The sequence below is a fragment of the Electrophorus electricus genome, chromosome 21 (assembly GCF_013358815.1).
Source record: "Electrophorus electricus isolate fEleEle1 chromosome 21, fEleEle1.pri, whole genome shotgun sequence".
Lineage (NCBI taxonomy): Eukaryota > Metazoa > Chordata > Actinopteri > Gymnotiformes > Gymnotidae > Electrophorus > Electrophorus electricus.
Window position 1 is genome coordinate 6,024,512 of NC_049555.1, and position 14,682 is coordinate 6,039,193.

At 42.4% G+C, this 14,682-nt stretch overlaps 1 protein-coding gene across 3 annotated transcripts in view; it reads right to left on the minus strand.

The window, feature by feature from the left end:
• Positions 1 to 14,682, minus strand: part of mgat5 (alpha-1,6-mannosylglycoprotein 6-beta-N-acetylglucosaminyltransferase) — a 58,360-nt gene that overhangs the window by 25,658 nt on the left and 18,020 nt on the right. For all 3 annotated transcript variants that reach the window (XM_027016637.2, XM_027016638.2, XM_027016636.2), the window contains one exon: positions 9,781 to 9,948. In XM_027016637.2, coding sequence (XP_026872438.2) covers positions 9,781 to 9,948 — 168 coding nt within the window. The remainder of the gene's footprint in view (positions 1 to 9,780; positions 9,949 to 14,682) is intronic.

Consider the following 14,682-nt stretch of genomic DNA (forward strand, 5'->3'; position numbering starts at 1 on the left):
GTTTATACCACTCCGTTACCTAGAATAAAAGACCGTTTTTTAGTTATCTAGATAACAGTTTTTTATTCTAGTTAACAGTGTGTTATCTAGTTAAACAGAATAAACATTATGGTTGAAATTAGTTGGGTGAAGGCAGAATGTTTGTGAGCGGGTTTATAACAGTAGCCGATCCAGTTTGTTTTGATGAGTAGCTACATTATGTTGACTTGGTCGTAGATCAATGGTAGAAATATAACTTTACTTTGGGTATAAAAAGATTATAAATACTAATATGGTTAAATATTCATTCATTAATTAAACCAGTACATGTAATGTTTGTTGCAAAAAACAACGTAATGATTGTTTTTCATTTGATTTAAGGTATATAATGTACAATATATTACCATCATCATCATCATCATCTACTACTACTACTACTACGCGGTAGTTGGTAAAACATCAGTTTGCATGAATCTCAGGCCAGATCTTGGCTAATTTCGGGCTTGGATGGACATTCTGCCACTGATGTACGATCCAGTTCACTTTGTCTGTTTGCTGCAGAAACAAGCTAATGGCCATGTGTCACTGAGTGGCCTGCTTGTTTAGGGGAAGAGCACTGCTGCTGTTATCTACAATGCTTCCATCTTTCTTTTTATTCTCCTTCCAGACTCACCATGCTCAATCAGTTATTTTATTAAAAAGATATCCACACACCCCCCCCACAAGATCAACAGCTCCCTCTTACCCAGTTGGGCTGGGCATGAAGCTCACAGAAGGGGTCTGCATGTGTCAGGACACAAGTGTATGTTTTAGATTTTCTGCTCTGACACTGCTTCCTTGAGGCACAAACAAGAGTTCTACAATAAGCACACTAGCTGCATGGACGTACACACACACACACACACGTACACACACACACACACACACACAGACAGAATGAACCAATTCATTACAGACGACATCTCAATACAAAGCACAAGGGAGAAAGAAAAACAGGATTACAATGAGTTGTATAAAAGAGGAGAGAGAGAGAGACAGCAGCACTCAAACCTGAGAGACTGAGACTGTTACTCCCAGTGATCAATGTTTGGCCAACGGAAGCCTTGAGGCTGAATGATCATTAGGTTATCATACAAAAAAGGGCCAGCAGGTAACGGTCAAATATGTAGGTCAGAGCTGAGCCCATTTCCCAGCTAACCCAGTGTGCCAAGCCCAGGGGACGCAGGTCTCTGCTGAGGCCGCCCTCATCATGATAAGAGACTGACACGTTCCCAGGAGCCTGATGCGCTCCCGGTGGAACCCAAGCAGGAGACACACGATAAGTAATGAAACATTACCTCCAGGTCACAGCCAGACCTGTGTGTGCGTGTGTGTGTGTGCATTCTGTGATTTTAGGAAAGTAAAAATGATGCCATGTTCTCACAACAAATCCACACGAACTCAAATACAACCGAAAATATTCCATTTATTTAAAAGCACGTTGCAGGTCAGTGGTCTAGTTTAACTGACTGCTCGCACTGCTCTTTGCATCTGCTTCTTAACCAGTTTGAATTGATCATCAGTTCTGTCATCAATGATGCCTGCAGTGTTTTTGGCATTTGCAAACGCATTTGCATGCTTTTCAAGTGCGTCACATTGTCCACCGTTGCCATTTTCTGCCGCATTCCACTTCAGTAACTGAGCCTGGGTCTGCTATATGATGACCTGCATGAATGCTTTATTAATACAGAGATGGCATAGTAACTGATCCTGGGTCTGTTATATGATATCATGCATGAATGAGCTATTGGCAATCAGTATATAAAATTAAATATTAAGCATAAAAAAACTGTACAAAAAGGATCACATTTTTCCATATTGAGCTTGAAAGTCGAGACTTTCTGCCGCATTCCACTTCTTCTTCAGTCATTTGTCTTTTATTCTTCCATTCTTCCTTCTGATCCTTTCTTCCAGGTGCACTCTGGACCTGCTGCATGCAGCTCTGCAGTATTTCAGCAGCTCTTTAGTAAGTGGTACTTTGGCCACTGAATGACTCGCTCACGTGCTCGGTCACAGATCGACCTCAGGTGTGAAGGCTGCATCCTCGTCCGTGTTCTGTGCTTCTACTTCCGCTTGATGGCCAAGAACCCACGGAGGAGAAGAATCTGCTTAAAGTCTCCGGGCACGTCGACAATGAGGCGCTGATGGGCTGAAGTAAAAAACTGTCAACTCTGGAGTGTGTGGTTGGGTGTGTGAAGCTCAGGAAATTTGCTACTCTGGCCTCAGCAAAGAGGACCGCATCAAACTGGTGAGCCACTGAACCATGTGCATAACAAAACAGTTACAGAGCCTCATTGGCACACACATACAAAGACCACATTATACCCAGCAACGCCAGAATATACTCCACACCAAACAAAGCTAAAACACAAGATTAACAAGGCTTTTTAACTAACTGTGCGATGTCAGAAATTCATAGGATGCCCTGCAGTGAAACCATAAAGAATGCGTAAAGGAGCTGTTTCACAATATTAATATTCATAATTTCTAAATGTCCCAGTCACACTATAATGACAGTGTTGCATGAAAAATATCAGGGCCTTTGTAGCCTTCTACACATTTAGAAAATGGGTACATCAATGATCATTGCTTTATATAAATCAAACATGCAATTACAATTAGACCTAACTGCTACTGTTTTAATCACTCATTACATGATTAAAAAGCCAAGAGTGTTGAAATATTCCTTTATTGACTATATAGTCATCTAACAATTGGTGGAGTAGCAAAAAGTCTACCAATGTGCAAGTTTACATCTGTTGCTGTTCTGACTCAATGTGAATAGAATACAGTGCTTGAAATGCGCTGGTACCACAGACTGCATGGCTTCACTCATCGCCCGCTGTTGTCCAGTCCACTTGTATATGCAGCCCATAGCAGGAACACAATGTGCGTATTTCTAGTCATGGCATACTATGACTTTCTAGCGTACAAGCACTTCTCACAAGTTCTCCATGTTCTTTTCTGCCCTTTCCATATCAGGTTCTGTGAAATTCATAATGACCCTATATAAACTACATTACCCAGGGGGCACGACGTGATGCTCACCTGTTCCCATTCTCTTGAAAGGTCTAGTACAAGACAAGTAAAGTTAATGCTGGTCAAGTACTGTTAATACCAGGCAAGGAATGTGAATGCTAAGTACTACTGTGGGCCTGTCCCTACAAGGGCACAGAGAAATGTGCGAGCCAGACAGTGACACAACAGAGCTTCAACTTGAACCAGTGCTAAACGCAGGCCGGGAGCAGAAAGCCAACGTTACCGCCACTCGTAGCAGTGAGGAGCCTGTTGATATAGCATCATCAGAAACACCTGCAGCTACTGCAGCCTTTGAGTGAAGTCATTTGTGTTATGAACATCAGTGATATCTCCTAGTGTCCTTTATTCACTGCAGAAATTCAGAATGTAATAATTATTTGCTTATACTGGCTGACACACATGCCAACATGTGAATAGGGTGAGCGTAGGTAACATCTCTCTTCTAATGAAAGCAGTGACAGCAAATCTTTCCGAGTGTGTGGTTTTCTCTCTCCTTCAGGTAGACAACTTTGTGCATTCAGAACTGGTGGACGTCGCTTGAAAAACAGCATGGATCTCATCACTGGATTTATAGGAGTAAAGGAGTAAAAATAACTGAAAGCCAAACTGGGATATGTAGCTGTATCAGCTATAAGCAGAGGAACTTTGGGAATAGTTTGGGAATAGCATAACGGTGGTGCTTTGTGGAGGTCAGGTGGGAATCGAGCCCTTAATCCCCATCATTCCTAGTTTGAATGCCTTGACACATTTTGCATTTAGCTTCAAGCATACTGATAAGATGTGAGCCAGTCAAATTCCCCACAGGCCACATAAAACCATGCACTGCAATTCTAAGCCACACCTACACGCTCTCAGGAAAAGTCAAACCCACAACCCTTCAGGAAAAGGGTTTCATTGTCTTGAAAATTAATACATCTCATTGTGATATAAATACAAGACACTGACGTTTTATGGCCTTGAAACTTTAAAAGACTTTTTAAGGATTCATGGGAACTCACATGCCTGATGGGATTATTGCAAGGGACAAGGGACACGTGTGGGATGCGGAAAGTGGCCGAGTATTCCAGGGACAAGTGAACCAAGCTGAATGGTGTATGAATGGAGAATTGAGTAATGCTGGAAACCCCAGTGGCACCATGGCCCTGGCTGCAGAGGGCACTGTCCAACTCAGCTGAAGCTGGAGACTCTGTTGCAGGAGCTGTTAAACCAAACAGCCCTGGTGGACTATAACCTCTGGGGAAAGAGGTTATAGTTGGGTGAGTGGTATGACTCAACCAGGAGTTGCCCTCTTGAGCAGTTTCTCTACCAAGACCCATAGGAAGTGGTCACCAAACACAGTGTGGGGGTGGGGGGAAATGTAGAGGGAAATATAGGTGCGCACGTACACACACACCCCATTAAACACTGTTATCAATGCAGTTTACCACTTCATGTCTCTCTCACTTAAAACCGGCACACCTTCGCTGACAAACACACACTCTTATCTTGCACACTGCCATTGCCAGCTTTTGCCACACACACTAATAGTTCTGAGGTCACCTGCAGCATCACATCTCCCCCAGTAGCAGAGACGAGTCTTCTCCTGGCAATGGTTAAAAAGCTCATGCTCTCAAAACCTTCCTAAACCTACAACAGGAGGAAAGACCGATACTCAGGACAGAAAGCCCTGAAGCAGAAAACTGTGTGGGTGGGGTTACACAAGTTCACTTAAAAACTACTTCTATTAAACATCTAGAAATGACCTGGTGTTAAGTGATGGAATGCAGCTTCTGAATGACTGTGTGATTCAAACAAATATTTGCACTGGGCCTATGGAGGAGGGGCTGAGAGTCTGAGCGAGGAACTGATTGTGGGAGGGAACACAGGCATGCACACTGCTAATAGGCAACAGGCACACATACACACATTTTACAGCAGTCCTTCATTCCTCTGTAGGAAACATGAAAGGCTCCCTGTCAAAGTAACAGCTGACTCCTCTGGCCACCATTCCAGTTCAATAACACCTTGCTACACATACACCCACCCAGACAGGGGGCACCCCAAACCTGACGCACCATCACAGAGACCGGCGTGCCCCCAGAGAGAGAGGGGGCGGGAGCCAACAAGAAAGAAGAAGTGTGCATTAGTGCATGCATGAATGTGCATGTCTGTGTGTGAGTGCATGTGCGCGCTTGTGTGTGGAGTGCATGCGTGTACTTGTGTGTGTAGGAGAGAATAGTAGATTGTTATACTTGGGTAGCTATGACAGTGCAACCAATAAAAATGGTAAACACATCCTTCAGTTATGTAAAGGACGAGGTCTGGACATTGTAAATGGCAGGACGAGAGGAGATTCCCTGGGCAGATTCACCTTCCGTTAGGTACTAGGCAGCAAGGTAGTGGCTTACACGGTCACTGCCAGTGCACGCATTGACAGTTGTACCACAACTTCACCTGTCAGACCCAAAAAAAAAAAAAAAAAAAAAAAAAAAGTAAATGGAAAATATACTTCAAAAACAACAACACTACTTTATGGAAAACACACATCATACCTGTTGCATAAAAACTACCCAAATCAAAAATGGAAAATCTTGGAAAACATATTTTGAAGGTTTTTTATAAAGACCTTCAAAATATAAAAATCCAGAATACCATATATAAAGTCTGATCAGACTACAATCACTAGCAAAGTTCCCAAATTAAAATCTGTAAAAAAAAAAACAAAAACAGAGTCTGCTAGACTACCCTATTAGTGTTAAAATTAAATGAAAAACTCAAAAAAAAAAAAGTATGTGGATCTGACAGACCCAACAATGAAATGTTTTTAAAAAAACAAAAAAAACAAAACCAGCACTCTCAAATTATAATAAGACATTCTAAAGATATTTAACCTAGATCTACAAAGTGGGATTTTGCCTACAAACTGGAACAAAGGTCTCATTACCCCAATATGTAAAAACGGTGATCAATTTGACCCAATTACTACAGAGGTATCCATGTAAATTGCAATCTGGGCAAAATCTCCTGAATACAAGATTATTAACATATTTAACTGAACACAATGCCCTGTCAAAAAGTCAAACTGGAGTCCAACCAAAACATCGAATCACATTTACACCTTGCATACACACATTCAAAGGCACATGTTTGTGTCATAGATCTGAAAAAAGCATGTGATTCAACCTGGCACGGTGGACTATTCTTCCTGTTACTTCAAAGTGGTACTGGAGGAGAAGTTTATGATTTATTTAAATCCAAATACACTGAAAACAAATGTTGTCAGCTCCTACAGCACAACTTCTACAACAACATTTACACATACTACAACAATACTGTCGTAATTGGGCATAAGACATTAATGTCAAAACTAAAATTATGATTCACTTTCACTTTAGGGAAAGTGGGACCACACTTCAACACACTACAGAATATAATTATTTAAATCAGTGCATCTGGTAGCTCCACCAAGAGCATGAATGCACTGGTAGAACAAGCAAGAAGGATATATTATTTTTATAAAAATCAAATCAAAATCAATACATTCTACCTTAATTTCATTTTGGCTAAAAATATTCAATGATGTTGTCATTAAATCCATACTTGTATATGACAGTGAGGTATGGGGTCCAGTAATTCATCAAAAAGACTCTTCATGGGACACAAATCCCATAGAAATAAATTCATTTAGAATTTTGTAAAAATATCTAAAAAGTACATCATAATACAGCAAATCTGACATGCAGAGCAGAACTGGGTGAATTATTTATTTCTCTCCCCATGTTAAAAAAAGCTTCAAAATTCCATTCACATTTATCCCAAGCATATCCAGCCATACTCCTATAACCACAGAGCACGTCTGAATAACCGCCTACATGCAAACACACCACCTCATAGAAAAACATCACCTTCATGATATTATTCCCTACACCCTCTCAAATCCACATGTCAAAATGATAGACAGAACCCACCAAAAGGAATATATTAATAAATGGATCAATGACATTTCTTCAATTAATAAATTAACATGTTATAAGCTATTGAAGACAGGATACATTTTAGCAGATCTGATTAAAATTAAAAGTCCTGAAGAAAGACACGCCTTGTACAGACTGAGTACCCATAACCTAGAGATAGAAAAGAGGAGTCAAACACTGGAAGCCCAGAGAGGAACACGCATGAAGGCAGCGCAGCTCAGGAGAAACAGCAACAGAGCAGTGCTTCCTCTGCTCCTGCACTAAACACTAAACATACACACCCCAGACAAGACTTCTTAAATTTATCAGAAACATACATTCCATCTTTTGAATATAATGTGATAAGGAATGTAGATGTGCTGTGCATGTGTTTAGGAAAAATTGCTGAATATCAGCACAAAATTACAACTGCCTCATCCAATCTTATCTTAATATATATACACACACACACACACACACACACACAGGATTGGTTTATTTATTTAATGTATTTATTTGCATGTGTATTATGTAGTGTGTGTGTGAGAATCTACAGCAAGTGTATATACTAAGCTTAATTATATAGATTTTCTTTTTTTATTCTTATTCTCAACTGAATTATCACTATTAATGTTAATTCTGTTGAACGCTTTGACAACAGTTGTTAGTTACAATTCATGACAATAAAGCAATTTGAATTTGAATGTGAGTGCTTGTGCATGTGTGTGTGTGAGAGACAGGGTCCATGGTATGGTGGGAAGTGGCTAATCTGCCATCAGTCAACCACAGAGTCTGAAAATTATACCATTACACTGGTGCAGAGAGGAGAGAGACAGACAGAAATGAGAATGTGGTTAGTACTGATCAGAACCGATGGCTGCATTGCAGACTGCAGGGGACATAATCATGTTTTATGCAGGGGAAGCTCCACCCTCCACCCACACTCACCTCCATGGATCTGTTAATGCTGTGAATGTGTTGCCCATAATCCCCCCTTGCAGCTATTCTCAACACAATGTCAGATATTAACGTTAAACACAGGAGACACCGTTCCTCATGAATGGGAAGGAACTGGAAGATATTTTACTCTAGGCTTTCTTTCAATGTTTCATACAAGTTTATGACAAAAGGTGTACAGAGAGACCAGGTTCACTCCATAATGAACAGCAGAAGACTCAGGGACAGAAGAAGCTGAATACACATGATCTGTGGACACACAAGCACCCGTTAAAAAGGCTGATTAAGGGTGTTTTCCAGTTCGTGACAGGGTCATGCAACCTTCCTACACTCTATACATTCCTCTATAACGTTAGGCCGCCTTCAGCTTTCAGCAAACACAAACACTACTGCACGGAGATGCAGCCGGAGCTTACAGAAGTCCAGACTTGGAGAAGACAGAGCTATGCTGCTTACCCATGAGACCTAGACATCACCTCTATTAAAGTACAATTATCTGGACTCTACAAAACCTTCTGCCTGTAGTCTGAGGGAAAGGTTATGTAACTTTCAAGCTGACGAGTTCCAAAAAGCACCATGCGTTTTCTTCATGATGGGGAGCACAAGTACTCTCATACTGATAAATGTGAGACTCTGGACAAGAGCATCTGACAAATGGCATAAATGTAAATGTAAAGGCAATGGGGGGGGGGGGGGGGGGGCAAGAAGAACAGACACTCAACATGTCTAGACATAATACCCTAAAAAAACATGACACATACATGCAGTCAGACATAAGGCTAACGGCATTCCACTCACAACCCATGTGAGCAGGGAAAAGTCAACCCTCGATTTACCAAAGCAGTAAAGACACACAACTGAGCAGGTCCCACTCATCTCAGCACGGGCTGTTGCTAGGACCAGCCTGTACTGCTCACTGTCATTATAATGATCTGGAACAGAAATGGAGCATGAGGTGTTTGGTACAGGCGCTCTCCGTGAGGTGTTCAGTACAGGTGTGTCCCTTTGCTAGTGCACCTGCCCAAGATGGGTATGAAGTAAACCCAGAGCAGTGCCATTAGCCCTACGCTACACAGCAAATGCCAGATAGTTTAACAATTTGCAAACATTAGGGGACATGTAAAACTTCCAGCGTCAAGTACCTACGGTCAGGCATGCTTCACCACCGAGGCTTGTTACCACATCATAGGCCTCACACAAACAAGATCTGGGTAAAAGAGGATGTTTAGTTAATGCATTCGTGTAGGTGTGTTCTGTATTAGCTCACTGTGACCTCTCCATTTCCATGCCTTGCAGTGCAGAACAGTTCATATGCACAGAAAGCAGACAAGACAAAGGCTGATATGAAGACCTGGAGGATCCGTGAGGTGCACCATTTAGACAGATAGCATTACGAAACTGAAGACACTAAAGACGCACACACTGCAACCCCATGTGGCAGCACAAGCGTTATTTCATTCTCTGGCCAGGTCGTCACTAGCAAATAGCCTAATAAATGTCAGAGGCCATTAGAAGGAGCAAACTGTTTTATAACTGGCTGAAAGCAAAATATAACACCTCGACCACATTTGGAGCAATTATCAGTACTGGCCTAATGCTACATGTTTCCCTGCACACACAGCAAGCATCTCACACTCTCTCTCTCACACACACACACACACACACACACACACACACACACACACACACACACACACAGGCTTTTCTACTGTTCCGTTTCTTCTTTCAGTCCAACTTAGCTCCTTGAAACAAGAACACAGAGCATACACAGTAGCTGGTGGCGTTAGGGTTGAGTGGGTATGTGTTTAGGGTGAGTGGGAGTAAGTGGGCGCACCTGCCACGTTGACCTTCTCAGCATTGGCGGCACTGGGTGCAGGTGCAGCTGTGCCGTTGGTGAGGTTGGCAGCGGAGCCGTTGTAGATCATGGTTTCCACCTTGGACTCCAACTTGGCCAGACGGACCATGATGTTATCCAGGAGCACGGCCAGAGTCTTCTTCAGGTCTGCAGGGACCGGAGAGCAAGCAGGTCAGAAACCTCCCTGTGCTACATCACAGACACATGGACACACAGCACAGCCTCATCACCAAAGCACCAACGCTGCTTGGACCAATGGCACCAACAAACCTTCAGTACCAACCGAGCAGGAACATCAACCACGTCCCAGTCCTCCCTGGTTTAAATCGGTGGACAACGACACATTGCTTGTGGATGTGTGAAGCGCTGAACGTCTTTTTCTTTTTTTTTTACTCATTTCCATCTGCTTCACTGAGTCATAAAATTCACTGCTGCATTAGTATTACTGGGACCCATTTTTCAAAAAGCTACATTCAACACGCCGATTTATGCATGCACGCACGCACACAACCAAGAAACAAAAACTTTCATTCTGAATGGAGCCTTGGTATTACACCAGCTTGCAGACAGTCCACCCAGCAAAGGCGCGAGTTCCTGAGCTGGGAGTGGATTAATCAAAGTGGCAGTCATTCTTCAGCTCAAGCTGACAGCTCTGTGAATCAGGGGTGTGCAGGATCTGTATGCAGCTGACCGTGCAGGACTAATTTGGGTGAGACATGCAGAGGTGGGTGGAAAACGTGATGGAGAAAGGGCTGAGGACGGAGATCCTGACCGAAGGGCGAGAGACAGACAGACCGACCGACAGGACTAAGGTTCGTCGGATTAAACGCGATTCTAATTACACCTGTTCTCGTCAGAGTCAACAATCGCAGGCGAAGGTATGGCACACGGCCACAGACAGGATGTGCTCATGCTATACCTGATGCGCATGAATGAGTGTCGTGCGCGTGCGCACCTGTGTGTGGCAACAGTTCTCAGATGACAGCACTTCACCCTAATGTGCCAGACTGACACAGGACAAGAGACATAGCAGGGGGAGGGAGAGAGCGATGGACAAAGAGAGAGGGCTCAAAATACAGACAGACAGAACAACAGACAGTCAGACAGATAGATAAGACACAGAGAGACTGATAGAGAGACAAGATAGACAGATAAACATATAACTAGATAAAGAGAGATTTCTTCACCCCCTCCAGGAGTGCAGCAGAATTTGGTCCTGAAACTGATTACAGAGATGTTGTGCTAATAAACTGGTTGCAACAACGATGTTCAAAACAACTAGCGACACTCCTAAGTCTGAACAGCCCACTGCCTACATCACAATCTTCCTGAAAAGTTCATCTCTGTGCTTCCCTGATAAGCAATTCCCTGATAAGCTACTCACACATGTTAAGCAGGATGTGCCACGTCATGATTTTGGGTTTGTCTCTCTGCAAAGACATAAAATCACAGCTACGAATGCAGTTAAACGGGTGTACAAAAGTTGACATGGAACTTTAAACTCGTGAGCACGGCGTGGATGTCCGATGAGAAACACCTTCACTCTCCACGGCTAGTGAGTTTTAGGTTTTTCTGTGTCTGGAATGTGGGTATACATGCCTATCTGTCCCAAGCAGTGGCTATCACACAAAAATGTAACAAAAATTTAAGGGGGGGGGGGAGAAATCAATCAATCATCAATTTAACTAGTATGTCTTATACTACCAGACGTGTCCATCAGAAATGCTCGCCTCCCCCGTGGTTGTGTCTGAGAAAGTAGCCAAGCTGAGGATACACCTGGTTGTGTTATACAGCGGAGTGGGTTTTGTTGTTGTTGTGTTTTTTTTGTGTTGTTGTTTTTTTTTTTTTTTACAGCAGGCCATGTCGTTTTATACTACTGAAGGCAACATGTATGAGGCTTACTGGCTATTAAATGAGCAACACTCACAGGTGGTCTGTGTTTCTTAAACACAAAAAAAATATAACAATTTGGCAGAATTAACAGAACAAGGGCCGAGTTGTTACAAAAAGCGCTCATCTTTGAAGAGCCAATCTCTGCCATTATTTCCATGGGACATCTAAATTCAATGTAACTGAGTAGTGCGTGTCTAATTGCTTGTGCAACCAATAAAATAAAAGAAAACACATATGAAACCAATTTATATCTTGCTGTTTTTAAAATCTGCTGGAAGTAAATGAATGATTTGCATGCTGTGCAGTCAATGCGTCAAAGTGAAACTTGCATGAAAATCAATGAGAAAAAACAACAATTATTCTTATCCTAACCTTTAAAGTTTAAAAATAGATTTAGAATGTCGCAAGGAGGGTCCCATAAACCTACATTCACTCACACCACCATCTCATATAGTATATATCGAGAAGAAGACTGCCGAATGGGACATGATCCATAATGCAGCTCACAGGTTGCTGGTATCATCAGTGCTTCCAGAAAATAAATAATAAATATCTGCTACATATGGGAGCAAGAAAGCAAGCAAGCAAGCAAGCAAGCAAGCAAGCAAGCAAGAAAGAAAGCAAGAAAGACCATGAACAAGAGCCAGAGAATGAGAGTGAGAGTGAGAGGAACAGAAAGACAGGAGCACTGTTAGACAGATGGAGAGAGACAGACAAAGCATGAGAGAGATTAGGGGCTTTAACAGGACTTTTTGGGGTATATGTATTTCTGTGCCCTCAACATCACTCTTCAGAAATCATCCAATAAGGAAGAGGACGACCCTGCACTCTGGTCAAAATAGAGGCATGCTCAAAGCATAATGGGTAATTAAAAGCTTTGATGTTTACTGCAGTCTGACTGACACTCTCACACCGCAAATCACATGATGTGCCAAGACAATGCTTGCTGAGGCAAGTTTCTCAAAATAGGTGAGTGATGTGCATGCTCAGAAACCCACACTCAAACGCAACACATCACAGCTGTGATTTCCCCTGACGACCGCACATCCCATAATACACTGCTTCTCCCTTCTCCAATGGAGTAGGAGACACCAAAGTACCCAGTTACACACAAGACAGAGGGTCAGTTTCTACCCCAGAGCTGTAAATTTGATTGTTCCCGCACACACACAGTCACACAGATCTTTAACTGCAATGCTCTGCAGTAGTCATGGATATATGCTACTTTCTACTGTAATATTACCCAGTCACACTACTGAGCAGAGACTAATGGTGCTACCTGTAACCTTTTGAGGATAACATGCAGAGCTGGTTTCACTGTCTGTCACAGTCAGCAATATAATGGTTCTCTCTTCACACTTTAGTTTTGTGTCTGTGTACGTACACAAATGAGGTTAGTGAGAGAGCTTTTTATGCTGTACTGGTGTAATGACAAAAGCTGAATTCAACTGATTTTGGAATCAGTAACGGTTACGTTTAAAGTAATGTGAAGTGTCTGAAAACACCAAAACCTGACTGACAAAGAAAATCAGATTGTCCACTGAAATGAGTGGAAAAAATATGTGTAGGTACACCGCCAAAGTCTGGCCATTGTGCTGGAGAACACAATCATCATCATCATCACACACCTGCCCAGAAACAGATCTGCTGTGTCTCTGGGCATCTCTGAGACTCTCACAGCAGAGACAAAACCCAGAGCTGGTGTCCTGCATCTGCCTTCCTGTTAGGACTGACAGGTCGACCCCGAAATGCAGGTCAGGCTCCACCCAGAGGCGTCAGTCTGGGCCAGGAGATCGGGTTCAGCCTTTTCTAAAGAGCCGGACGGATTCGTCACCTTCCTTGGAGGTTATCGGAGATACCCAAGACGCACCGCAGGGGTCATTGTCCTGAGAGCCGGAGCAGCTCCAGTGTTCCCAGCCAAGCTGTGGACCCCCCCACCCCCCACTCTCTATGTGCTTTGTGAGGGATAACCCTCATCAACAAACAAAGCGCTTACAGGGTGAGCCGCTCTGCTTTCCTTAGGCCTCCCGGATCAGCTATTTACACCAGTTTAGCTTTAGTAGGCCACTGGGTTTTTGTCAAAACCCCACTGGGTTTTCAACAATTATAGGAAAATGGTTCAGTCTGTTAAGTTTGTGTCATGGAAGCTCTTAAATTCATTCAGGACTAGATGGGGCACTTATTTTCATCATTTACATGAAGGAATTTAATGATGACTGTGCTGACACTTGTATCAATGGTGCGCAACATAAAACAGATTTTTAGCAACAAATTCAACAGGATTTTGGGAGATGAGGAGGGACCAATCATTTTAGCAGTGGATTTCATCCAAGTGGTGGATGCCATTTTTGATAAAACAAATTTTAGGCCCTCTAATTCCAGGGATAGGGCTGCAACACACTCTGATAGAGGATATTGGACTAGTCGTTATATAGAGACTAGTGAACCCATCAGACAGACAATATACAATTTTCTCTCACAGTCATAAAATCTATTTGAGAACTGGTTTCTTTTTAATATCAAATTATAACATTTAGAATCATCTAACATCCTCTCCCCTTTAATTTTTATAATTGCTTTAGAGCTATTAGCAGCGATCATATCTCACGCACACACACACACACACACACACCCAAATATTTACCCTCATAACTCTATACCCCTAATAGAAATTATACAGTCCTATTCCAAATGATCAGGAAACAAATTAACTGGACCAAATCAGAGGCCATGCCAGTATCTAAGATGTCATCCATATCTTGTAACAGTTTGAAATTAGATGGGTTCCAGTTGGTAGAAAATATGTGGGGATCAAATTTGAGCAGATATCTGGACAAGATAATGTTGCTGAATTATGAGCCTTTGTTGGACAACATGAAAACCAATATGGATAAATGGCAAACACTGCAAAAGGTATCTTTGCAGTAAAGTTAATGTTAAAATGGTTGTATCCTCCCAGGTCAATTATATTTATAGGAGGCTTCTTTT